At 38.0% G+C, this 25,998-nt stretch overlaps 1 protein-coding gene across 4 annotated transcripts in view; it reads left to right on the plus strand.

The window, feature by feature from the left end:
• The window catches only part of LOC131439010 (uncharacterized), an 803,522-nt gene that overhangs the window by 616,039 nt on the left and 161,485 nt on the right, over positions 1-25,998 (plus strand). For all 4 annotated transcript variants that reach the window (XM_058609483.1, XM_058609481.1, XM_058609484.1 and 1 more), the window contains one exon: positions 11,563-11,661. In XM_058609483.1, coding sequence (XP_058465466.1) covers positions 11,563-11,661 — 99 coding nt within the window. The remainder of the gene's footprint in view (positions 1-11,562; positions 11,662-25,998) is intronic.

Genomic DNA, 25,998 nt, shown 5'->3' on the forward strand with positions numbered 1-25,998 from the left:
TATTGTTCACTACACAATACTGTACTTGGTTTCTTCCGTCCCGAACGTAAGCGGTTGTGTTTTATCGACTGACTAAGTTATCGTGTACTCCAAACCGGAAATAAATCAATTTTTCCCAGAAACGGCTGAACCGGTTTTCATAACCTTAGATTCGAATGAAAAGTCTCTTGGTCCCATAGCCAGTTATTGAATATTATTCAAATAGAGCTTTCGGCTCGGGAGTAACAGGGTAAAATGTGCAAAAATATGAAAAAAGTACACTCGAATTTCTAGGAGACCGGTCAAACGATTTTGTCGTGAATGACCATGAGGCGCCGTTTTCAATATTTACCCTCTGAGAGAGTGTTAAATATTCGATCGTGAATATCTCTTGTTATATATAACGTATGAACATCATTTGAATCACGAGTAAAACGCCACTGGGGCTGCCAGTTTTTCGTGTTATGAAATTCCGATTTTAATTTTGAAACTGACCTAAATTATGCATCTAGAACTAGAACACTCCTGAACAAGCCCTCAAGTTAGGATCATTTTTCTGACCCCTGAAGCAAGCCTTACATGTTTCCTGTTTTTAATAAACGCAACAAATCTGATATTACAAACTACCGTGGAATAGCTTCACTATGGGCTGTTTCCAAATGAGTTGAAATAATAGTTCTCGACTTCATTACTCATAAGAGCAACGACTATGTAGCTGAAAATCAACATGGCTTCATGCTAAAACGCTCAACATCTACTAACCTAGCATTTTACACATCTTTCATGATCCGATGTCTGCAATCGCGTCTACAGCAGAGCCACTTTTACAGAGGGGCAGTGGGGACACGTGTCCCCGGGCCCACAGAAGTATCTGTAGGAAGTCATTTAGGACCGTTTATATTTTTTCTCTATCTCAAGGAACAAAACATGTTAGTACAATTTTTAAACTATCGTTAGCGGATGACTGAAAATAATATTATTTGATAAAAGAAATCTTTTTCAGGTCAAAATTTCATACATTTGTGGAATGGTGTCACTCCAACATGATGGTACTAAACGTGTCTAATTTTTTTTCATATCATTTTCCCATAGGCGCTCAATAATTAGATATGACTACAACTACCATTTCTTTACTTACCTTACCTAGCAGCTATAGTCCTGGGGTGTCCTTTGCTGTATCAAGCATACGTCTCGATATAATACGGTACATGGCTGCTTGTCGCCAGCCACTAATGGCACGAATGTTTCGTAGATCACTCTCCACTTGATCGATCCACCTTGCTCGCTGCGCTGCTCTTTTTCTTGTCCTAGCCGGATTAGACTCAAGAAACATTTTCACTGCACTGTCATCCGACATCCTAATGACATGCCCGGCCCATTCCAGTCGATTTCAGCTGTTGTGATGGCCAGTCCGATACGCCTAGCGTCGGCTTTCGGTCCGAAGTATGTTTCCATCATCTTCGCAAAGCTACGGACACAATATCAACGTCGTCAGCGAAACAGAAAAGCTGTACGGACTTTCGAAAGATCTATCTATTGTTACTTTGACCAATCGTGTCAGTTTATTCGGAAAACCGTATTCATGCATAATCTGCCATAGCTATTCTCGACCAATTTTATCGTATACCGCTTTCATGAGTCAATTATCAACCAACCCCGGCGGGACCATGGTCGTATACTGATACGAAAGGGGGGATTGTCTTCTCTTTTTAGAGAGCGAGTCTATCCGAGCGTCGTTCCGCATGCTAAGGGCGTCTGATTGTCGTCCTTGTGCCAGTGTGGGACTCTAAACAGGGCTGATACGATGGTCCAATAATAAGATAATAAGGATTTTACAATGCAGAACAAAGTCTTCTTTCTCAACACAAATCTTCGAAATTGTATGCTCTTCATTTGAATCCGTGTACTTATTTTTTAGTTGATTTTACCATGAAACTTGACCCCGGAATTATATTCGTTACATGTAGTTAGAACAAAAATTTTCCAGACTATTTTCAAGCATTTCCGATAACACAAAGAGCGCCAACTTTGCTTGTCTCACCAAGTCAAAAAAGAGGCTATTTATCATCGTGGCCAACTTTTTATCATGGTAAAAGTTTTTTTTTTGTTGACCGGTCACAAAAAATGCACACCGCTGCTCCGCACGTAATGCAACAACTGCAGATTCTATTATGTTGACGTCGATGTTTGTTTTCTGTTGGCATAACTCGGTCAGGAATTTTAGCAAACAGCCGGGTCGAATTGTATTGAACAGCTCAATCTGCCAAAATTGTTTCCCATCTTCCATACTGGAAACGAGTTCTGCATCGTAGCTATGTATGAGCATAGTCGTCGGTTCTACGGCATGCGAATGAATAGAAAACCATGGTGATTTCTCATCATTTCTGATGCCAGAGTGCGATAAAGTTTAACCGAAAAAAACTCTAATTCACTATTGAGTCGTGACGCTTGCATGCAAAGCAAATGGCTTCTGTTTCACTGGAATTCACAATATCATGTGTCAAAACTAAGTGAGTTGTGATTAATGTTCTATTTCATTCTATAATAATTTATTGCTCATAGAGAATTTGATTTAACGGAACACTGATCAAAGCACATCATTCTTGCAATGGAAGGAATGTTATTATTTAATCAAATTCCACAATTTTTAGAAACAATCTCTCATCAAGGGGATGTTAACAAAAACAGTTACAGACTACAGATAAAATTGATCCTTCTATAATGTTGTTACACATCAGTGGCAACATTTTTCTACATGTTTTTCACAGTATCTTTTAAAAAGAAAAGGAAGAAATGTGTTTTATTACTCCGATAAATATGGTTGTGGAACAATTGGTTGACCGATCCCATTTTTGTGTATATTTTTATCGTTACTGTTATCAGTGCGGGTAAAACTGCATTTCAATCGTATATTATTAGATGAAAATCAATTCATCGTCAATTGAATAACCGTACCTAGTCACTTGAAATTTTACTTGTTCAGTTTGTAGTGTCAAGTAGTCTACCTGTTTTATTGTCCTCTTTATCTTCACTGTGGGTAGTGAGCAAGTGCGAATGGATAGGCATAAACATCAACTCGATAACACAAAACTCTCTCCGCCCATAATGATAAATAGAGGGTGGCGGTTCTTATTTGAGTTTTCAATCATCACCAGCAAGTTTAAATCGATAATTTCGACTATTTGAAATGTATTGAGATATGTTTCCAAACATTAATAATGAAAACTGAAAGAGAGAACAATTAATTCATGTTTATTTTGTAATTGATATTTCAGTTATCAAGACTGGTTTACCTTCATTCATTATCTTGAACCAATTCGAATGTTTACATGAACCTCTCACATTGAATTGTAAGAGATATTTTGTTACTTTAAAGAAATAAACTGATGATGGTTAAACTGAGCTTCGGGGGAAAGAGAAACGAATGAAGGACGGGATGATGCTCATTCGGTGCGACTGCGAAAGTTGTGTTTAAGAATGTGAAGTTTACTGCAGTAGAGTGCTCGTCAGTCTAGGCACACATTCGATTTCAATTGAATTGAATGAAGTTCTACAGCACTGACTATTATTGCTTTCATTTTGGCCGTCGTAGTGAGCTTTAGCCCGCTTGATAAAAGTTCTGTCAACTGGCAGAAACATGGTTGGATTCAGGTAGATGTCAAAATAGTTTTTTTTTCCTTTTCGTCATAGATATTTTATCAATTATATTTACGTGTATACCAAAAAGAATCTTGAAAACACATACTTTTAGCTTTTCCTAGAAACTCGGAACGATTTTGCCGATATTTGAACAGCTGAGGGATCCGTATTGATTTTGGCACGACTTCCCATATTATCAGCTCAGAATATATTCCGAATCAAATTGTTTATTGTTTATTGGAGCAGGGAAAAACCCTCTTGAGTTGACCAACTATTAGTTCTTACTCAAAAGGGCGCAAAACCTCCTCATCTTTTAGTACCAAGAGATAATACAAAATCCAAATGATACACTTTTACTTAAAACTAATACATGCTATACTTTACATACAAACATTAACTGTGTTATGTAGTATTTGTAGCAAAATTAAATTACATACGAAGGTTCTAAAATACATTCAATAATATGTCAAGTTTTAAAAAAAGCTATAAATAAACGTTTGAGAATGACACGAGATAGATTAAAATCGAATATTGTATAACACCAATTAAATATGCGAGCTATACTAGACAGGTGTTCATTCTTCGTGTAATTCCTTCTAGCAAACTGCATGACGAGGAAAGAGTTGCTCCGGAGAGTTCTGCGTCGGATGTTTATATCCATTTGTCCGAGAAGATCAGGACAGTCTATATGACCAAGTATGAAATCGGAAATAAACATTGCTTTAGAGACGTTGCGTCGATCGCTAAGTAACTCAAGTCCAATTAGGTTACATCTGTGTTCATATCTAGGAAGATTATAATGGTCTCTTCAAGGCAGCTGACGTAGAGCAAATCGGACAAATTTATGCTGCACAGCTTCGAGACGTTGCACTCCATTACGGTAATAAGGTGACCAGACTACTGCCGAGAACTCGAATACAGAGCGAACAAGGGCAATATATAATGCTTTTAAGCAGTGGATGTTTTTAAACGACTTCGTCATTCGGAAAATAAAACCGAATTGCTTGGATGCCTTTGAGAAGATGTACGATATGTGCTCAAAAAAAGTTAATTTGCTATCAAGTATGACATAAAGATCTTTGATGCAGCTTACTCTATGTAGCTCAACACCTAGAGGCGAATAGTTGAACATTATTGGATTTCGTTTACAATTAAAGCTTATTATGGAACACTTATAGGCGTTCAGTACCATTCATTTGACCTGACATCAGTTTCCGAAAATGTCAAGTTGTTCCTGAAGGAACTTAGCATCGTTTTAGCAGCACACGTTGAAGAATAATTTGAAGTCGTCTGCGTATGAGAGCTTAGAGCACCTCAACGAGAGATTGACGTCATTAATGTAAATTAGAAACAGAAGAGGTCCTAGGTGACTTCCTTGTGGTACGCCAGATGTAATAGCAAAGGATTAAGAAGTGATGTCTCCGATTTTACCGACATTTCGCGGCCAATAAGGTACGACTTTATTCAGTTCACACCGAGTGAGTTAAAAATTTTCATTCAGAATTCCATGTGGAATTCAGCATGAAATCTGAATCAATGCGAACTGCAGTGGAAACCCCGTTTCCGAATTAGATTTGGCTTCAACCGAGCCATGGTCTCATCTGCATCTTTCTGTGCCTTTTGATGAGAGACAAGTTAGAATCATGTAAAAAAAAACATGAAAAATGGCTCTATTTCATTAATCTGATATGATAGCGGCATAATATTTTCGAGAAAGTGTTGTAGTTTTGAAATATATTTCAAATAAATTTAAAATAAATAAGTTTTCTTACATAAATTGGTTTTAGAAAAAAATTTGTATCAAGAATTCTTCTTAAGTTACGAAAATAGTATCTTTTGAAATTTGAAATTGCCTCGGCAATGACTTTCTGCACAAGTTTATTAGAGTTATTTGGCCCCTATATTCATTCTGAGCTAAAATACTAATTTTATCTCACTTTTAGGGGGATTAATCACGTAAATATTTGCTGCAGATACTGTACCTCGAAAACCACGGGCTATCGATTAAGAGCGTAAAATTGGGCGTAAAATCTTCAAGTTTTTTCGGATATATAAATGACCCGTTCTTCCTAGAATTCCAGTATAAACTGTAAGGCCCGTACGCAGGGAGGGGGGACGTTTGGTAGTTTTAGAAACTCCCCTCACCCCCCCCCCCCTCAATGTAAGATTTTTCAACATTGAGTTCCATGAACAATAGAGTACTTATTAAATAAAAGTTCAAATAACATAACAATTCATACTTTGTTCTCATAAATTGTTTTGCAGTGTCAATATTGTAGATGACGAACTTTTCTTTTCCCTTGAATTCCCTCCCCCCTTTTTACGATCCCTTGAACCCCTCCCCCTCCTCTAAAGTTTTCTGACAAGAAACAAAAAAAAGACCTACCTTAGCCAGCAACGTCCATTCCTCTAACTGAAAAGTAATAAAATGACGTAAGAGCAATTCCAGCACATCATCAGACTCGACCTCCTCCGATTTGGATGACACTTTGCACATGGCTTCAGTATGGCAAACCATAAGTTTTGAACCGATGGAGAGGTCAATCCAACTCACGACTTATTTTTAAAAAGGGCGTATGTATTTTTGCATGTCTCGGAAATTGCCTTTTTCAAAATCTAATTTTCTTCCCTACAACTTCGACAGAAAGGATATCATTTTTTTTCAGTGTATATTTTTTTTAGAGTGCCCTATTGATTCCCTACAAGTTCTTCCTGGACGCCATTTTTGTACGATGAACGGTTTCCGAATTACAACGATTCCCATAAACTGTTTTAGCTATAACTTCTTCATTTTTCAAAAGGCACAGATTGGATAGCCATCAATCTGTAGGTTTTAATAACAGCTTTAAAACAAAAATTATCAAAAAAAATTGAAGCCATGCTTTTTTTTTATTCAACTTTTTCGGATTATTTTGTAATTATCGAAAAAAAAATCAAAAAATTTTTTCAGTGTATATTTTTTTAAAGTGCCCAATCGATTCCCTACAACTTCTTCCTAAACGCCATGTTTGTACAATTAACGGTTTCCGAGTTACAACGATTTGAAAAAGGCAATTTTTGTGAAATGCTAAAATACATACGCCCTTTTTAAAAATCAGTCGTGAGTCGGATTGACCTTTCAATTGGTTCAAAACTTATGGTTTGCCATACTGAAGCCATATGCAAAGTTTCATCCAAATCGGAGAAGGTTGATTCTGATTTAGTCACTTTTTCGTCAACTCATCCCTGGAATTGCTCGTAAGTAGCGTGACTTTTATCCAAATACTTTCATAAGGTGAGCGAAAATCCATTGACATTTGAAATGTCACTGTCAATCGGATTGATGGAGCACTCAGAAACGAGCAGTCGAGTAAGAATTCATTACACAGTCCGCCTTTGAGACAAAGTGGGATCGCACGATTCGGCTCACTTTGTGTTTCCCTAGAATTTCCGTTTTCGTGCAAATATTAATTTGTTTATTTGTTTATTTGTTAAAATAATCCATCTGACAATTAAAAGTCTTAATGAATAACACGAAGTACAACGAACAAACTTATAACAAGGATACACTTAATAATTTCTGTGAGAACTTGTGCGTCGGCTCACCAAATTCAAAGAGATGCTCAACTCTGGAAAATGCACGTATACATGCTGTCAATGGTTCATGTTGTCCGAAAGTAGTACGATGAAATCTTGGTTGAAGTAGACTCGTCGAGCGTAGAGATCGCTGAGAAGCGAAGAATTCAAGAAAAGATAACAATTTGATTACTTTAGCAACAAGTAACGCTTGCTGCATCTTTCTTCGTCGCTCTAAAGATTCCAGGCCAATCAGACGACAGCGGTCAGGGTACGGTGGTAAATCCAGAGGGTTTTGCCAAGGGAGGTGCTGCAGAGCCAACCAACCAACAAAGAAAATCTGAGTTTTTATAATACCTTATGATCAAAAAAGAACCGGAATTTTCATTTTAAAATTCCCGCGCTTGTTGTGTTCTTTTTTTATCATAAGGTATAGTTAGATATTGAAAGGGGCACTCTTTGGAACGCTTGAATAATACTGCTCAGGAAAACTTTTTTCGAAACTATATTCAGATCCCGAAAGTTCGACAGTAAGAGAGAACAAAAAGTTATGTTGAATATGAAATTTAAATGACTACCAGATGTATGCATGTTGAAATTTATAATTTTAGAATTATTTAGTTTTATGTATATCAGATAGAAAATATTAATAACAAAATATAATCGATTGCAAAGTCTATTCTATGGTGAAACTCAGGCCATTCTGTATCGGCCTTTTTCATGGAAAATATAGCGTATCATTCATAGTCCAAATATCGATGTTTGATCAATGTTGCATGTTCCAAAAACTGTCCAGACAACGTAATGTCAGACATCAACATTTTTTTTCTTGAAAAAGAAACGTCGAATACTACAGCTCTAATTGTACAGAAGTAGGAGAAGGTAGAAAAGTTTTTCCTAGAGTCAGGCCCGTACCCAGGATTTGGTTTCGGGAGGGGCCCAGAATGAAAAAAATAATGTTACTGAAGGTTGCTTAGATAGATAAATTCCGGCGCGCCATTTACTGGCGTTTTTACACAGACACCCTAAACTTCTACACTGAAACTATCATTATTAGATATTTATATAAAATTTGTGACTATAACCGAGAGAAAGTTATTATATTACATTTCTTAACGTTTAATGTCATGCCATTTCAATCCCACATGTTTAAGACCTTCTAAGGCTGTGAACCATTTCGCGGTTAATTTTAACTTTTGATTAAAATCTGACACTTGTGTGGTTATTTTGTGTCTAGTAGTTAAGTTTAATATAAAACTGCGTCCCATTTCAAAGTTTGACGGATGGAAAGTTATTTGGGTTTATTTTGCACTGTAAATAATTTTGACTAAAGAATTGATATAAGATTTTTTTCAGTGTCGGAAAATAACCATCGATCTGTCAAAAACAACCATGCTTTCGAGCAGATTTATTTTTGACAACATCAAAATAACCACTCGAGTGTCAGATTTCAACCGAAAGTTAAAATTAATCACGAAATGGTTCACAGCCTAAATGTCCATTTCTAGAGCACAAAATCCACAAGACTTGTGATGAATTTTGAGAAGTGGTCCAAGATAGATCCCTTACTTCGATTCGTGGAGAACGGAAAACATCTTCTAAATTTGTAGGTTATATTGGTTGATGGCCATACAAACTTACTTTAGCTATACAGGTTTCGGTATCAGGTTCCGGAAGTAGCGGTCTAAAATTCCAAAACGAAAATTAACATCGTTTTCTCAGAGATGACTTTTGGTTTGGGAATAGATAACAGTTCTAGTAGGACAGAACAGAACCGGAATTTTCATTTTAAAATTCCCGCGCTTGTCCAATCGGTAAAGTTTTATTCTCTTTACGTTGGCAACACTTTTATACACATTCTGTCAAATTTTGACGCATATCGTACGATTAGTTTTTGTTTGGCGTCTATACAAAGAAGTTGAAAAATTTTCGTGTGGCGATTTTTATAATGGATGAAAATTTAGAACAACGGCTCGCCTTCGAAGCGCCATTCGGTCGATTGTTGTGCGGTTTCGACGTCATATTCATAGCTCTACACCTCATCACCAGTTATGATGCATTCGATGAATGGGGGGTCACTATCTGCGTTAGAAATCATCCCTTTGGCCACATCAACACGACGCTGTTTTTGAATGAAATTCAGCTTTTTCGGCACCAGCCGAGAAGCGACGCGTTTCAAACCCAAAACATCAGTTAAAATGCGTTCGGCTGATCCATAAGAGATGCCCAACAACACAACAATCTCTCTAATCGGTACAGAACGATTTTGCAACACGATTTGCTTCGCCAATTCAATGTTTTCTTCAGTAACAAATGTTGTTGGGCGGCCAGGGATCTCATTATGATCCAAGCTTGTACGACCACCTTTGAAGCGTTTATACCACTCGTATGCCTGTGTTTTTCCTAGACACGATTCACCAAAGGCCTTTTCTAACATTTTTAACGTTTCGGAACACTTAAATCCATTTGCAACACCAAATTTGATGCACGCACGTTGTTCTAAATTTTCAACCATTATAAAAATCGCCACACGAAAAATTTTCAACTTCTTTGTACAAACGCCAAACAAAAACCAATCGTACGATATGCGTCAAAATTTGACAGAATGTGTATAAAAGTGTTGTCAACGTTGGGAGAATAAAAGTTTACCGATTGGACAAGCGCGGGAATTTTAAAATGAAAATTCCGGTTCTTTTTTGATCATAAGGTACTATGACAATCCCAGAAAACAGGCATCATGATCTTTCCGACCCATTGAGCCTCCCTTTCAGGCACTCAAGCCGGACTTCAGTCCATTAGCGTTTAATCATTTATTTCTCTGTCGTATAATAATGGATCCAGCCAAACTTGTTCTCGAACTGCACTTGCACTCGTCTTTTTAGTCCTAAGTAAGTATGTGCGAGATCCAGCGACAGGATATCTTTCTAATTCGCAGATTTTTTTTTTTCAACCTTATGGAAGAGACGAATCTTCGGGGTAGAAAAAGTTTCTGATCCTATGTTCGGGGTTGGGAATCGAACCTAGGCGGGCTGCGTGAAAGACATCGACCTACCCGTCCCCTTGCAGAACCTTGCTCAACTATGGTAAGCTCGCGCACTTTTATATTCCAGTCATCCAGAATAATTAAGTGTCTTTTTATTATTGTCGTTTATTTTGCCCCGTATTTAATTTTCATTTTATTTAGTTTTGACACTGTTCACTTCGAATTAAACATTTTTTTTATTTCTGTTTCTGATTTCGGGAGGGGCCAGGGCCCCTCGGGCCTCCCTTCTGGGTACGTGCCTGTCTAGAGTGTGTATTTGTGAGCAAATACCACATTAATCATAGTTTTCTTTACAATGAACAGTATTGTTCAGTTTTGTCAACTGAAACAATTATAAATTTAATTCTGATAGTTGTGAGCCAAGGGCCATATGTCAATAAATTTTCAAGTTTTATGGTTAAATTACAAAAGAATCTTTTCAAAACAAAATCACAATGAAGGTAAGGTGGTATACTGAAATGTCAGAGCGTGAGATTTTTGAATACCTTTAATTTCCAACAAACTTGAGCGGTTAGTGGAATGAAAATAAACCGTGTTTGAAAACACAAACAGACTTCTAAACTGATACACTGATGATGAATGCAAATAGCATTAGAATTACTTGTATCTTTTTGTCGTTAGTTTTATAATGAAATAGTTGAAATTCTTCATAGTGGAACTTAAGGGAACTTTTATTTTTTTTTTCAAAAACGGTTTACCTTTGATTAGCGTTTTCAAAAAAATGTCAAGTGAAAAATGACGCAAGGCTGCCGACCCCTATCTGTAGATGTGAGTTTGGATAGGGATAAGAAAAAGTATGTTTTAGTTATTCAAAATTTAATTCGAAGTATTGAGCATCTACCAATACTGACTATAAAAAGACTATCATCTACACTACAATGCTTTGACACTTACACTCTATTGGCTATGTAACGATCACTGTGTGTGCAAGTGTGTGATCTGAACGCTCTATCCGCCATCAAATCCAAAGACGGACTTACGTTTTCCGTTGGGTTAGTATTCAATTTACTGAAAATGTCAAATTGGAAGCGTATATTTCGATTTCATCCAATCTTAGATAAAAACATGTCCCAAAATCCAAGGGTGAGTGTGTAGGAATCTATTGAAGTCGACACTAAGAAACAACAAAAATTCTTTAACGCTATTCATTCTAGTGCCAGAAATTTATTTCATCAATTTTTGTTATCCTTTACTTTCTGCTCTTCTCGCCGTTACTGCTTTCATTGATGAATGGATCCATCGAACTGGAAACGGAAACACCAACGCACACACACACCCAAAATACGGGACCGACTCTCAACCGTACACACCGGAAAACGATTGCGGTTGCCATCCATGCGGTGTAGAACTTTCTCCCAGACACGACCCCGTTCGGCGTCGATCAAAAGAAAGTTCGAAATGAAACTGAAAAGTCGCTCGCTGCCGAAGTCCTTCATGCGCAACAGGTAAGTGAATTTGGTTTGCTAATTTCGAGAACGCCGGTGGTTGTCATTCCTGGGCATTATGGGACTACCACAATAATAGCGTATCGCGTAAAGAGGAATTTGACGTGATACGTGACGACCGTTACTTTGAGTTAAATGATTAAAGGGATTAAAGATGAGATGGCCCGTAAGCTGTATTCGCCGTACATGTAACGACCTTAGACAAGACCTGACAACTGGCTTTTTATTCTTCCTACACGGTGAACTATGATAGATGTACCATCAAATAAATACTACTGTAGTACTCAGAAAGCTAGAGCAAATGACTTTCTTGTTAATCTCTTCTACCCATATCTGGTTAAGAAAGTATCTCAAGAATTTACTTACATTCTGAGTTTGTGCATTTTTGAAGGATGCTTAGTAGAACGCGCCCAAAATAAAATAAAAGTGCACAATTTCAGAATCTGAAATACTTTTTAACCAGTTATGGGTTAAATAAGATCGACAAGATGGTGATTTGTTCGTGTTTGCCAGTAAAGTAACCATATTTTAGATTATTTTGGTGATAACTTTCGTAGTACCACATTAAAATTTAGATCTAGGTGCATCAAGCTTAAATTGTACATTGATTTTCTTTTCGACACCTTAGCATACTGAAAATATTTCAAAAATTATTCAACTGATTTTTTTTATGTAAATATATTCATATGGTGGTATTGCATTCATTTAAGACAAGAAAATTCAGTACCACGACAGTTGTTATAAAGGATGATTTTTATGCTGGTATCTTTTTGGCAACACTGTATTTGACAGATCACGCGTGAATCGTATCTTGTATCGTTATCAAACTTGTTCAGTTTGGTCTATAATTTAATCATGAATCGTCGTTTGGTCTATAACTTAATCTTGAATGGACGCTGGCAAAATTCCAGCAAAATTAAGTTCAGCGAAGAAACTCATTTCTGGTTGAATAGATTGTCGCATCTGGAGTGAAGTCCAGCTTGAACCAATGCATACAAAAAAGTCACTGTTTGGTGTGGATTATGGGCTGGTGGCATTATTCGCCAAATCCCGGTCGATATGTTGGGGAGAGTGAGACCATTTTAAGCGGATCCGCGGCCAACATTTGCATGAAATCATTTTCAAACATGAAATTATTGATCGTTCTATCGATTCCAATAAAGATTTCATCAATTTTCTCAATTTTTGTGTTATATTTTTTTTTGAAAATCATCCCACACCTATTAAAAATTATCCTTTATATGAACGAACTCCGTTCTAAGGTAGATGACCGAATTATAACTAATAACTCTACCCAACCACTTCATGATAAATATGCAATCTTTACATTGAAAATCTTTGACCTATTCTTTTGTTTTAATCAACGTAACATGAGATAGTAATGTAACAAAATAGCTGCTTACTACGATTTGTTTATTTTTTCCAGGCTGTGATTTTTTAAAGCATCGATTTATTAATCATACTCTTGCATTGAAAATAAATAAATTTAATCTGGGTTTCTAAGATCAAGTATAAGTAGTAAGAATGTAAAAGTGAATTTATTCCATGTGGGGATACTTCAATATGTAGTAATAGTAGTTCAAATAAAATTACAAAATATTATTTTCAATATTATTTTCAATTTTTGTTTTTTTTTTCAGTCCGCTCCTCTATAATTTTTACGTAAATGACATTGACAGCTGTCTAGTAACCCCATGTACACTAAGACAATTGGCAGATGATGGCGTGGTTTCAGTTACTGGACCCAAAGCTATTGATCTGCATAAACCATTGCAAGATACCTTAGATAACTTGTCCGATTGGGCTGTTCATCTTGGTATCGAATTCTCTGCGGAGAAAACAGAGTTAGTCGTCTTTTCAAGAAAGCATGATCCCGCGCAGCTTCAGCTCCATATGATGGGAAGAATGATCCAACAGGTTTTAACTTTTAAATACCTCGGGGTGTGGTTCGATTCCAAATGCACGTGGGGAGGACACATTAGGTTTCTGATAACAAAATGCCAACAAAGAGTAAATTTTCTTCGAACAATAACAGGATCTTGGTGGGGTGCTCATCCGGAAGATCTAATAAAATTGTATCAGACAACGATACTTTCAGTGATGGAATATGGATGCGTTTGCTTTCGTTCCGCTGCAAACTCTCATATTATCAAACTGGAGCGAATTCAGTATCATTGTTTGCGAATTGCTTTAGGGTGCATGCATTCGACACATACAATGAGTCTTGAAGTTCTGGCGGGAGTTCTTCCATTAAAAGATCGATTTTGGGAGCTTTCATCACGCCTGCTAATAAGATGTGAGGTGCTGAATCCCATGGTAATTAATAATTTCGAACGACTAGTCGAGCTTCGATCTCAAACAAAATTCATGACAGTATATTTTAACCATATGTCACAGGAAATCAACCCTTCAAGATATATTCCTATCCGTGTCAGCATCCTAAGTGCCCCTGACTCAACTTTATTTTTCGATACATCCATGCAGCGCGAAGTGCGTGGAATCCCGGATCATCTACGCTCGACGGAAATCCCAAAAATATTTTCAAGTAAGTTCAGGCATATTGACTCTGAGAAAATGTTTTACACGGACGGATCGCGAATTGAAGAAGCGACAGGGTTTGGTATGTTCAACAATAATGTTTCGGCCTCATTTAGGCTTCAAGAACCTGCATCTGTTTATATAGCAGAGTTAGCAGCAGTTCATTATAGTTTGAGTGTAATCGTCACATTATCTCCAAACCATTATTTCCTCTTCACAGATAGTCTGAGTGCAATTGAAGCCATTCGCTCAAACATGACTGGCAAGACTGAACCGTTTTTCCTGGGCAAAATAAAACAGTGCCTGAACGACATATTGAACAATAATTATCTAATCACTATAGTCTGGGTCCCGGCTCATTGCTCCATTCCTGGCAATGAAAGAGCCGATATTTTAGCCAAACGTGGTGCTATTGAGGGTGAAATTTATGAGAGACCAATTGCTTTCAACGAATTCTATAGCTCGTCTCGCCAAAGAACACTTGCCAGCTGGCAAGCTTCTTGGGATAAAGATGATCTGGGTCGGTGGATGCACTCAATTATTCCGAAAATATCGACAAAGGCATGGTTCAGGGGATTGGATGTGAGTAGAGATTTCATTCGTGTGATGTCCAGACTCATGTCCAATCACTACACGTTAGATGCACATCTCCTTCGAATTGGGCTCTCCGAGACTAATCATTGTGCTTGTGGCGAAGGTTATCGAGATATTGATCATGTCGTTTGGACATGCGTGGAGTATCGTGATGTCAGATCTCAACTAATAAATTCTTTGCGTACCCAAGGTAGACTATCCAATATCCCAGTTCGAGACATTCTTGCTTGTCGTGACCTTTCATACATGAAACTTATTTATCATTTCATAAAGAAAACTGGAGTTTCAATTTAATAAAGGCCCCTTTCAAGACTTAGTTCTGATCCCAGCTGCGTCCATGAGTTCAACCAATAGCTAAATTAGAATAAAAATAATGTAATGATACAAACAAACTCGAAACAGTTTATGAAATTATTAACAAAATGTCTGAAAATAACAGCTTATTTTATAATTTATAGAAGTTAATCGTTTGGTTCAAATAATATTTCCGAGTAGATTTCATAATTAATGACGAGTTACCTAAGATGATATTTAAGTAATAAGAGAATATGTTTTAATAAATGCAAAACGTTGTGACTATATTAGAATTAAATGAGGATAAGAATATTATGTAAAAGTGATGCTACGGCGAAGAAAAACTTATGTAAACTGCCTTAAGAAATAAACGTATTTATGAAAAAAAAAATTTTTGTTTTACCTTGTAACGCAAGCACCTTATAACGAATTGAAACTATATATTTCATTCAACACGGCTTTGATTTTTCTTACACATAGTAACTGGCAACCCTGCACGCTATACAAAATTGAACAAAGCACGCTGCGAACGGAGCAAAGCCGCACGTATCGACGCATACCAGTTTTTCATCGTCATTTTGAATGACGATTTAAATGCTTTGACACTCATCGCCGTATAATTTCGAAACCGTAAGTCGGATCTGGATGAAATTGCACAGTATATTTTAAGACAATGAAAGCTTTAATTTGAATCATGATTCGAGAAAATCGGTTTAACCGTTGCTGAGAAATCGAAGTGAGTTCTGTTTTTTAAGCTTCTCTTCACTATTATGGGTGCTTTAGGAAGCGTAAACCGGGGAGTAGTAGTCCCAAAGTAGTTTTATATATTCACTATTTAATAAGATCTGCCAACTTGATGAGTTTAACAGTAAATTTTATTAAAATTTGCACCTCGTTTCACCATCGCTTGTGAAAAAATTGTCTTAAAATATACTGTGCAATTTCATCCAGATCCGACTTACGGTTTCGAATTTATAAGACGATAAGTGTCAAAACATTTAAATCGTCAGGGAGCGGGTCATTTCGCGAAAGCCATTTCGCCAAAAGTCGTTTCGCCGAATGCCATTTCGCCGAAAGTCGTTTCACCGAATGCCATTTCGCCGGAAGTCGTTTCGCCGAATAGGTCATTTCGCCGAAAGTCGTTTCGCCGAAAGGGTAATTTCGCCGAAATGGTAATGTCTCCTGTATGTTATGTCTTCTGTATAACTGATGGGAACTCCGTTCTAAGGTTCATGAATCAATCTTTAATTAAGAGTACAAGAATCAATCTTCATTCAAGAAGTAAAATTGTAGGTCAACAAAACGGGCGTTAACGCTATCATCTTTCGTTTGTCGTTATTTAAAATTAATTCTAATTACGATTTTAAAACGATTTCAGGTTTCGGCGAAATAACCCTTTCGGCGAAATGGCTTTCGGTGAAATGACCCTAATCCAATCGTCATTCAAAACGACGATGCAAAACTGGTACGCGTCGAAACGTGCGGCTCCGTTCGCAGTGTGCTTTGTTCAATTTCGTATTGCGTGCAGGGTTGCCACATTGAAATATATATTTTTCAGATGAAAAATATGTAAATTTGTAAATTTTCAAAAGTTGCAATATAAAACCGGAACCGAAAGTCGAATCTAGATCAACTTTTAGGAGATTTTTTAAAGAATTTTAAGACCTGTTATGTGCTTCTTAGTTTGTGAAAATCGGTTAAGAAGTTTCCGAGCGCATTTTTTTCATAATCATTTCATTCATATTTCCTTGTAATTCCGGAACCGAAAGTCGGATCCAAATGAACCTAAGACCTTTCATTTGAATCTGATTTTGTGAAAATCGGTTCAGTAATCTCTGCGAAAATTGAGTAGCATTATTTGTCACATACACACACACACACACACAGAAATTTTATGATCTCAACTAACTGAGTCGAATGGTAAATTACAATCGGTCCTTCGGGCCTCGGTTGTAAAGTCGATTTCTACAGCGATTACATAGCCTTTCTATATGAAAAAGGCAATAAAACCCTTCTCAATCTACCTGGCAGTGAGATGATACCTTGTTTATCGATCTACATGTTTTCCGTCCCAATATTCCTATGTCTCTGAAAATGATGACAAGAAATAGTGGTAATCGATTGCTCTATTAAAATAAACAATACAGTTTCAATAAATAACCATATTTTTTTGAAAATGTTTGAGTAATATGAAAATTTCGTTGTTAAGAATTTACAACATAGAAATTAACACATCACAATCGAACAATTATACTGCCAAAAAAATAGCCGTGTATAAACCGAATCCAGCCAAAAATACTACGCTGAAGAGTGCTGTATTTAACCATTCAATCACACAGAAATGAATTAATTGAAAATTGCATCCAATTTTGAATCCAAGTGTCATTTCATCGTGCTTTGTTAAAAACGCATACTGTTGGAAAATGGCGGAAAAAGCGACTACACAAAAATATCAACATCTCCATAACGGATTCTCATATTATATGGCTTGTTTAATTGATTGATTGAAACCATATTCTGTTTTCAAGCTTAATTGTGGCAGATATTGTGGCCTTTAATTTGGTTAAAATTGGTCCAGCAATCTCTTAGATCCACGTCTTTTTTTATTTTGCAGGTCATTTAATATAGGGTAACGGCTCCCTATCACATCTGAGTTCCTATTTCCATCTCATTCCGTCACCGCATTACTTTGAACATGAAGAATATTTTACAACCTACCTGAACCACACTGTGAAATGTTTTAAAATGATTATAAAAGCTATTGTCACTCTTTCCTATTGAAAGAAATGGTTTTAAATTTTTCGGTGATCGTTTTTTTCATTTAAAATAAACTCACTTTTCAATTTATGACACATTCTCGTCTCAAGATTTACAGTTCGTCATGTTTCTGATTATCTACTAATCGATTCGTCTCAGAACATTTTCACTATTTCGCACAATTACACTACCATTGAATGCTGGATGACTTCAGAATTAGTAATGTTCACTTGCCACTTGTTTAGTTAACGATTAAAAACTTCAAACATTAAGCGACAAGCAATAAGAGTCTTCAAAAATATGAGATGAAAGTTTTTCACTTAGTTCACTTGATTGTAAAATTGATAGGATGAATAACGATAGGATGGATAAAAATCCATTGAGATGAAATTAGGAGCAGAGTAGTGAACACATCATAAGTGTTTCTAGCTGTTTCATGAATATTAGTTAAATTTTCAAGGAATGTGTATCTATTCTCAACGTGGAGCAAGGCGAATGAAGCAATAATATGAAAAAGTACGGGTGTGTAATGTCAGAGACATAACTGGATGTCGTGAATACGAATATGACACGCTTTATTTATACTTCCGAATTCGAATTGATAGTTGATCGATTGTTTGAATTGTGCAACTTCCCCCTCTTTCATTACTAGAATTTTAAACGATGCGCCTAGACTAGATTACAGATTAGTTACATTAATCATTCTGAAACGCAATTAAATATTATGAAATAAGCAGTATAGTGCTTTATAATAAAATAATCGATACGTTGACAACGACAGCCAAATTCGAAATGAATGGCTTCCGAGTCGGTGCTGTGCATTTTATATAGCAAATCAAAAGGAAGTTCTACAAACTGCAACTAATTTAAAAATGGACTGTATAGAGTACAGAAAAGTAAAATTTCGCTTAATTCTTTGGGAGTATTATTATGGTTCTAAAAAGAACCGATTTGAAGAATTCTGAAATTAATAACTGGAACTGAGTTCAAGAATTAAATTTAGAACATAGAACAGACTCAGAACTCAATTGGATTTTAGTTCTAGAACTACAATCATTTTCCAGAATCCAATTCAGCACGCAGACTCTGAATTCTAAACTCATATTCCGGAACTAAGCTCTGAAATTTGAAGACGATTTTTCGCCATGAATAAAAATGGGTTGTATAGAGGTACAGTAAAGTAAATTCCGCATAATCCTTTAAGAGTATTATTATGGTTTTAAGAAGAACCGAATAGAAGTCTGGAATAGAGAACTGGACCCTGAGTTCAAGACCTAAATTTAGATCCAATAACAGACTCAGAATCCAGTTTCAGTCGCTGCTGGTTCTCGCTAGAGATGGGCAATTCGCTCCTGAGCTGTTCCAGTGAATCGAATCATTGAAGTGAGCTGACAGCTCACAGCTCTTTTCAAAAGAACCGCAGCTCACCAGCTCACTCATTTGCTACCCAGTTCACTGCATTATGACGCAGGGAACACGCTACGAGCTGATCGGATCTTCGGCTCTTTAAGAGATTCAATTTAGTCGACATCAATTAAAGATAAATTATTTCGCATTGCATTCATTGCATCATTGCAAATCAATTTCGATCATGCATTTGAAAGAAAACCGGTGATAAGAAAAACGGACCACAAAATGAACCTTAAGTTCAAAATAAAAGAGCTGATGAGCTGATACATCGACCTGAGCGTTTGAGGTTTTTACTAACCACGCAGAAGGTGCATTCTCCGTCGCTGCTGGTTAAGGTCCTCTCGCCTCGATGGCCAGCAAGCGAATGAGAGATGCGACCTGAGCGTTTGAGGTTTTTATTAACCACGCAGAAGGTGCATTCTCTCTCGCTGCTGGTGGAAAGTTTAACTCCCGCTGCTGCTGCTGGCTGGTCCTCTCGCCTCGATGGCCAGCAAGCGAATGAGAGATGCGACCTTTTTTTTTTTTTTTTTTTGCATAAATATCTGTTTATTAATCTTATTTTTGTGTATTACATCAACATTTTCAGTACAAGTGTTTTGACCCTTTGGCCTTTCATCTTTGTTGTTCACACGATTCGTTAATAATATTAGGTGTTTTAGTTACTCTTGTTTTACATACTAATGTTTAATCATAATATTTATTTTAATTATTAATAAAATATCTACCTACTTATAACTATCCCTAACCTAATACGTACAAATTTTTAATTATTTGTATTTCAGAGATTGAGCACCTCTCTTCAAATTTCGTGCAGTATTGTTCGAATTTTTTTTCTAGTATATCCAGGGAGGCCATCTCATGTACTTCACTAGTCCTTGTCCAAGGGGGTAGATTTAGAATCATCTTTAAGATCTTACTTTGAATGCGCTGGAGCCTAAGTTTGTGTGTTCGTGCACAGCCCCGCCAAACAGGGACTGCGTATTCAATTGCGGGGTAGATGATTTGTTTATAGACAGCCATCTGATTCTTCAGGCATAGTTTAGATGTTCTACAAATCAGCGGATACAGAGACCTAATGAGTATGCTGCATTTTTGAACGATTTTGTCAACATGTGACCTGAATATCAGATGTCTGTCAAAGGTGAGTCCTAGATAGATAACTTCATCGGACCATTGAATGACCTCATCACCGAATCGTATTCTGCATTCGTCTGATGGAACAAGTTTTGGAGATCTTGAATGTGGAAACAAGATGACCTGAGTTTTTGCTGCATTGATCACAATTTTCCAGCTTGTAAAATATCCGTTAAAGCGTCCAGACCTGTCTGTAGTTTATTCTTCAGAGCATTAATGACACGACCTTTGTAAAGAATGGCAGTATCATCAGCAAATTGTGACAGAACACCACCATCTGGAAGAGGTGGGATGTCTGATGTGAAAATGTTGTATAGAATGGGACCTAGGATACTTCCCTGGGGTACACCAGCAGGAATAGTAAATCTTTCTGAAAGTGCATTATTCAGAGAAACCTGGAAGGCTCTATCTGCAAGATAATTTTTGATAATTTTAATAAGATACATGGGAAAATTATACCGATGCAGTTTAAATACCAGTCCATCGTGCCACACATTATCGAATGCCTTTTCAATATCCAATATTGCCATGGCAGTCGTTTTGGACACTGATTTGTTATGCTGGATGACGTTGTTAACCCTTGTGAGTTGGTGGATGGTGGATCTTCCTTTCCGGAACCCAAATTGTTCTTCCAGAAATATATCCTGTTCATCTGCGAAAGCAAGAATTCGCCTTTGTATTGACTTTTCAAACAGCTTGGATAGGGCAGAGAGTAAGCTGATGGGCCGATAGCTCTTGGAAAAGGAAGGATCTTTCCCCGGTTTCAAAACTGGGATAACTTTAGCTAACTTCCACATTGAAGGGAAGTAACCAAGCTCCCAGCACCTGTTAAAAATTTTAGCTAAAAAGACAAATGAGCGAATACTCAAATGTTTCAGCTCAATGTTGAATGTGTTGTCGAAACCGGGGGCCTTCATATTTTTGGATTTTTTCACAAAAGCCATCAGCTCATTCGCATTGACTCTACTTTCCTCAGGAATCAAGCTGTCTGATTGGTCAACCTCAGCTACGCTATCAGCAACGGCTCTTTCATGTGGACTAACAATGTTGAGTCCTAAATTGTGAGAACACACAAACTGCTGGCCTAGCGCATTTGCCTTCTCTACTGGTGTGATTAAAGGTATTCCTTCAGCTGCGTCCTGGGGTGACATCAGAGGAGGAATAGGCTTCGGTTTTTTCTTAAGCACCTTCGTTAAGGACCAGAAGGGCTTTGAATGTGGGAGAACTTCTCGAAGCTTTTGCTGGAAGTTCCTGTTGCGAAGCTCAGATATCCGTTCCTGGATTATCCTAGTTAAGTTGTTATAAGTAGTCTTCCTATCTAGGATGCCAGTTCGTTGATACTGCCTCCGGTAAATATTCCGAAGTCGGATGAGTTTCTTGGTGACACTGTCGATTTGAAGAGAGGAACTCGGCATATGTTGTACTAGAACCGTCCTATCACGAGCGACTGTGATTGAATGCTGGAAGGAAGATAGGGCTGCATCGATTTCCATCGGGGAATCAAGTGGCAGATCGATATTAATAAGTTGGTCGGCGATTTGTTGAAATTGGACCCAATCGGTGCGATAATAGTTCCTCCGAGGTTGAATAGGCACTGTTTCTGGTGAAGATCCCAACGTCAATATTACTGGAAAGTGATCAGAAGAGAGCTCGTTGAAGACAGCCGGAGAGCTGTCTATGGCGATGTTGCTGATGAATATATCCAAAATGGAATGAACTCCCGATCTGGAAAGTCGTGTTGGTTGATCCGGAGCGAGGATGTTGTACTGTCCAGCTTCGTAATCTTCGGCAAGTACGAATCCGATTCGATTATGTCTCTTGTTTCCCCACAGCTCATGCCGTGCGTTCAGGTCCCCAGCAATGATGAATTTGTTCTGTCGTCGAGTGAGCATAGCCAGATCTCGCTTCAATGATGCACACGTACCATCTCGAAGATTGGTTTGTTTGGGGCAGTACGCTGCAATGATGATGATGGGTCCCATCGTCGTTGTAATCTCAATTCCGATGGCTTCTATGAGTTGCAATTTAAAGGCTGACAGAAGCCTGTGCTGAATGGATCGTTTAACGGCAATGGCAACTCCCCCTCCTCTGGTAGTTGTCCTGTCGAGCCTGTGAATCCTGTAATTTGAAATAAAAATAGAAATTTCAGGTTTAAGATGAGTTTCAGTTAAAATAGCAATATCGGCATTCTTCTCTTGAAGAAAGTCGGACAATTCAGCAGTTTTGCTCCTGAGTAAGCAAGCATTCCAATTTACTATAACCAACTCAATATATTGCATATTCGATGATGAATTTGCCTAAGGCGTTGATTTGATCTAACCGCGTTCTGCAGTTTCGTAGTTTTGTTGTCATTGTTTCAAAAATGACGATCAGTTGTTCAGCAGAGAATAAATCACCAGAGTCATCCTTTGCTTGTGGTTGATTATTGCCCCATCCAGGAGGGATTCTTGAGGAAGATTCTTTTTGAGATCCAGCGGCTGAAGTCTTTGGATTGCTGCGAGGAAGTGGCGGCAAATTCGGAATATCCCTCTTCGGTGGGAGCCGTGGGAAATTAATTTTATCCTTCTGTGGAACATTCTTGCGCGTTGATTGTTTACGGGATGCCTGTTGTCGAATTTTTGTGAACTCAGCACGTTTGGGACACGATTTGCTAGTAGATGGATGGTCGCCATCACAGTTCACACATTTTACAGCGATGTCATCTAGTAGGCAATCGTTGGTATTGTGTGGTTCGGCACATTTCCCGCACCGACTTTTCATGTGGCAATTCCTCGCTCCATGGCCGTAGTTCAAACAGTTCGTGCACTGTGTGACATCCCGATGTACCGGTTTATACTTTTGCCATTCGATGATTATGTGAAATAACGATTTAATCGTTTTCAGTTGACTCATGGTGATGGAGGCCTTCTTCAGATGAATCAGGTACAGTTGATCTCTAAACTTTTTGTCCGTATTATGTCGCTTCATTTTGAACTCCATCAAAGGCTTTAGTCCTGCCTCCGACAGTGCCTGCTTTAGTTCGGCTTCCATCATGTCGGGTAGTCCTCGAAGTACAACCTTCATAGGTTTGTTGGCGGCAATATCGTGTGTAAAGTATTCCGCTTTTGTCTGCTTCAGATAACATTCCACTCCTTTGTAGTGGTTCAAAGCCGGAACAGTTATTTTGTAGCCTTCAGTACATAAACGGATTGTTGCCTGTAGTCCTTTGCTGATCAGTGTGTTGAAATCCGAGCGTAGAGTTGGTGGGAAGCCCTTCAGGTAGAAAGGCGGCATTTTTTCCTTCTTCTGCAGTTCCTCTTCGACATCTACTGGCAGATCAGCATATTGGTTTTTACTCAGCAAACGGTCGTTTACCTGTACATCACTTGGCTTCAGACGCTTAGCATCCTTTGGATCCTTCTCGGATCTATGGCGGTTTTTACCCATAGCTTGGGTAGGTAGACAACTGCGAATAAAAAATAAAACAAAATCGAAATTAGTCGTAGTAGGTTATTCGTCTATCCACATCGAGTGTTAGATGACGAATGAGAGATGCGACCTGAGCGTTTGAGGTTTTTATTAACCACGCAGAAGGTGCATTCTCTGTCGCTGCTGGTTGATGATTCCACTCCCACGACGTCTGCTTCCATCGAACGCACGAAAAGAAATGATCGATTTTCGACCACGGTTCCCCTTTTATACGCATTCAGTTGAAGATATGTGCCTGACTACCTCAAAATCGTCGTCCTTGCGCGAAAAACCCAAGCGAAAGTAAAAAGTTTTCCGCGTTGTTTTCAATTTTAAGAAAACTTAATTTTTGAGTTGTTTGTGGTTATCGCACACTGTTCAAAATATTATCCTGAATTCCTGATCATATTTTTGATGAAATGGTGAAAGAATTATGTTGCTACCATTAATACAAGTCGAGATATTCGCGATTAAGTTCTGCCCATTCTTCCATATGGCTAATTTTGAAAAGGCGCCCCATAGTAAAGTAAGTCGTATTCACGACAAAAGTTATAGTGATTTTAGTGGCTAAATCGGGGACTTGAGGTGACGTTCTTACAAATGAGATGAAATAAGGAGCCCTTACCCTACTTGAAAAAAGTTGAAACCCACCAAAAATTATTTCTATTGTTAGTAAATCGCATGTAGGAAACTGGCTGTCGAAGTTTAACCCAACAGTAAGCATTAAAAACTTGAAAGCTCATTTTTTCCAAATACAATTTCAAACATACAACTTCAGTTTCCTTTCAAAGCTCAATCCTACATTCATATCTAATAATCTGAGTTGGTTCCAATCAATTACATGATCTACTCGAATTTGAATATTGGGAAAAATGTTTTCGAATCATATGTGGAATGTCACATTCAAATGAATATGATAATCCGGAAGCAACCAATTCCCGATTAGAAGCCTTACATGTAACGACAACTAGAGGTCTCTGCTGAACGGCTAAGCTTTCAGGCTACATCTTCCAGCTCGTAGTGGTCGGTTTGTGCACTATTTCTCACACGGTTCTCACACTGCTTCCATCTCACTTGATTCCGAAAGGTATAACCATCCTCCTCACGCTAGTATGTAATCCACGGCGAACAGCTGAAACCTCTCAAGGCAACTCAGAAGCGGGCCGTAGGTTCGTCAACCACCGCTCAATTGATGCTCACCGTTTTCTCACACCATACCGTCCGTCTTGTGAGAACACCGCACATGCGAAGAGAAAGAGAGCGCATTCGTGAAGGCAGTAGTAAGACGCGCCGGAGAGAACCAGAAGCAAAACAAAACAAAACATCCCATCAGGCAGAAAAGGCCACACACTTTTGAACGCCAACTACGAGCGCTGCTTCAATCGGAGATCGCGGTTAGTTTGAATTTTGAATTAAATCCGCAAACAGTCTTTGTCTTTGGCTCTTGAAATTAGCGGTTTTCTACTCGCGAGTTCGTTTTCCCAGGATTTTTACTATGAATAGTAAGGTGCAGGTTGTAATGCGAAGAAATGCTGCAGTGTATGGTAATGTGGAAGGATCACACACAGTGAGTGCTCATGTGTTGGTGTAAGGTGGTAGAAAAGAAGTTGAAAAAGGAAGACAAGAAGCCGGCTGCAGATGTGTAATTGAGAACGAGGACTGGCGTTGAATTTCGGTTCGCTTGCATCTGTGTTCTTCTGTCATCCTGCGAGACGACGTGTTTTCTGCTGTGGATTTGTGAAAAAATTGTGTAGAAATTTGAAAAAGTGCAGTGAATTATCACATGAAATCAAACATTGTGTCTAAATTATATGCAGCAAAAGTGCCATCCCGTGCAAATATCAACCACTGAAAAAATCAAATGTGAAGTGTACGTCAGGCTGCAATTACGGATCGTAATTTATACATTCTCCGATGCAACAAATGTGTGTAGCGGGAAAACGAGTTCATTATTTATTTTTTCTGCGAAGAGCACCCGGGCTCGAGTCTGGATACAAACGCGTACAGCACCCGCCTGGATCCTGTTTCACTCTGTTGCAAAATTACTAGGGGACAAATACCGGCTCGGTTGACACTTCGGACGGACGGAACGACAACGACGACTACACTGCGTTGCATTTCAGGGGACGACAACTTAACTAGAAGTGCCTAGAGTGGCAAAAA

The sequence above is a fragment of the Malaya genurostris genome, chromosome 3 (genome assembly GCF_030247185.1).
Source record: "Malaya genurostris strain Urasoe2022 chromosome 3, Malgen_1.1, whole genome shotgun sequence".
Classification (NCBI taxonomy): Eukaryota; Metazoa; Arthropoda; class Insecta; order Diptera; family Culicidae; genus Malaya; species Malaya genurostris.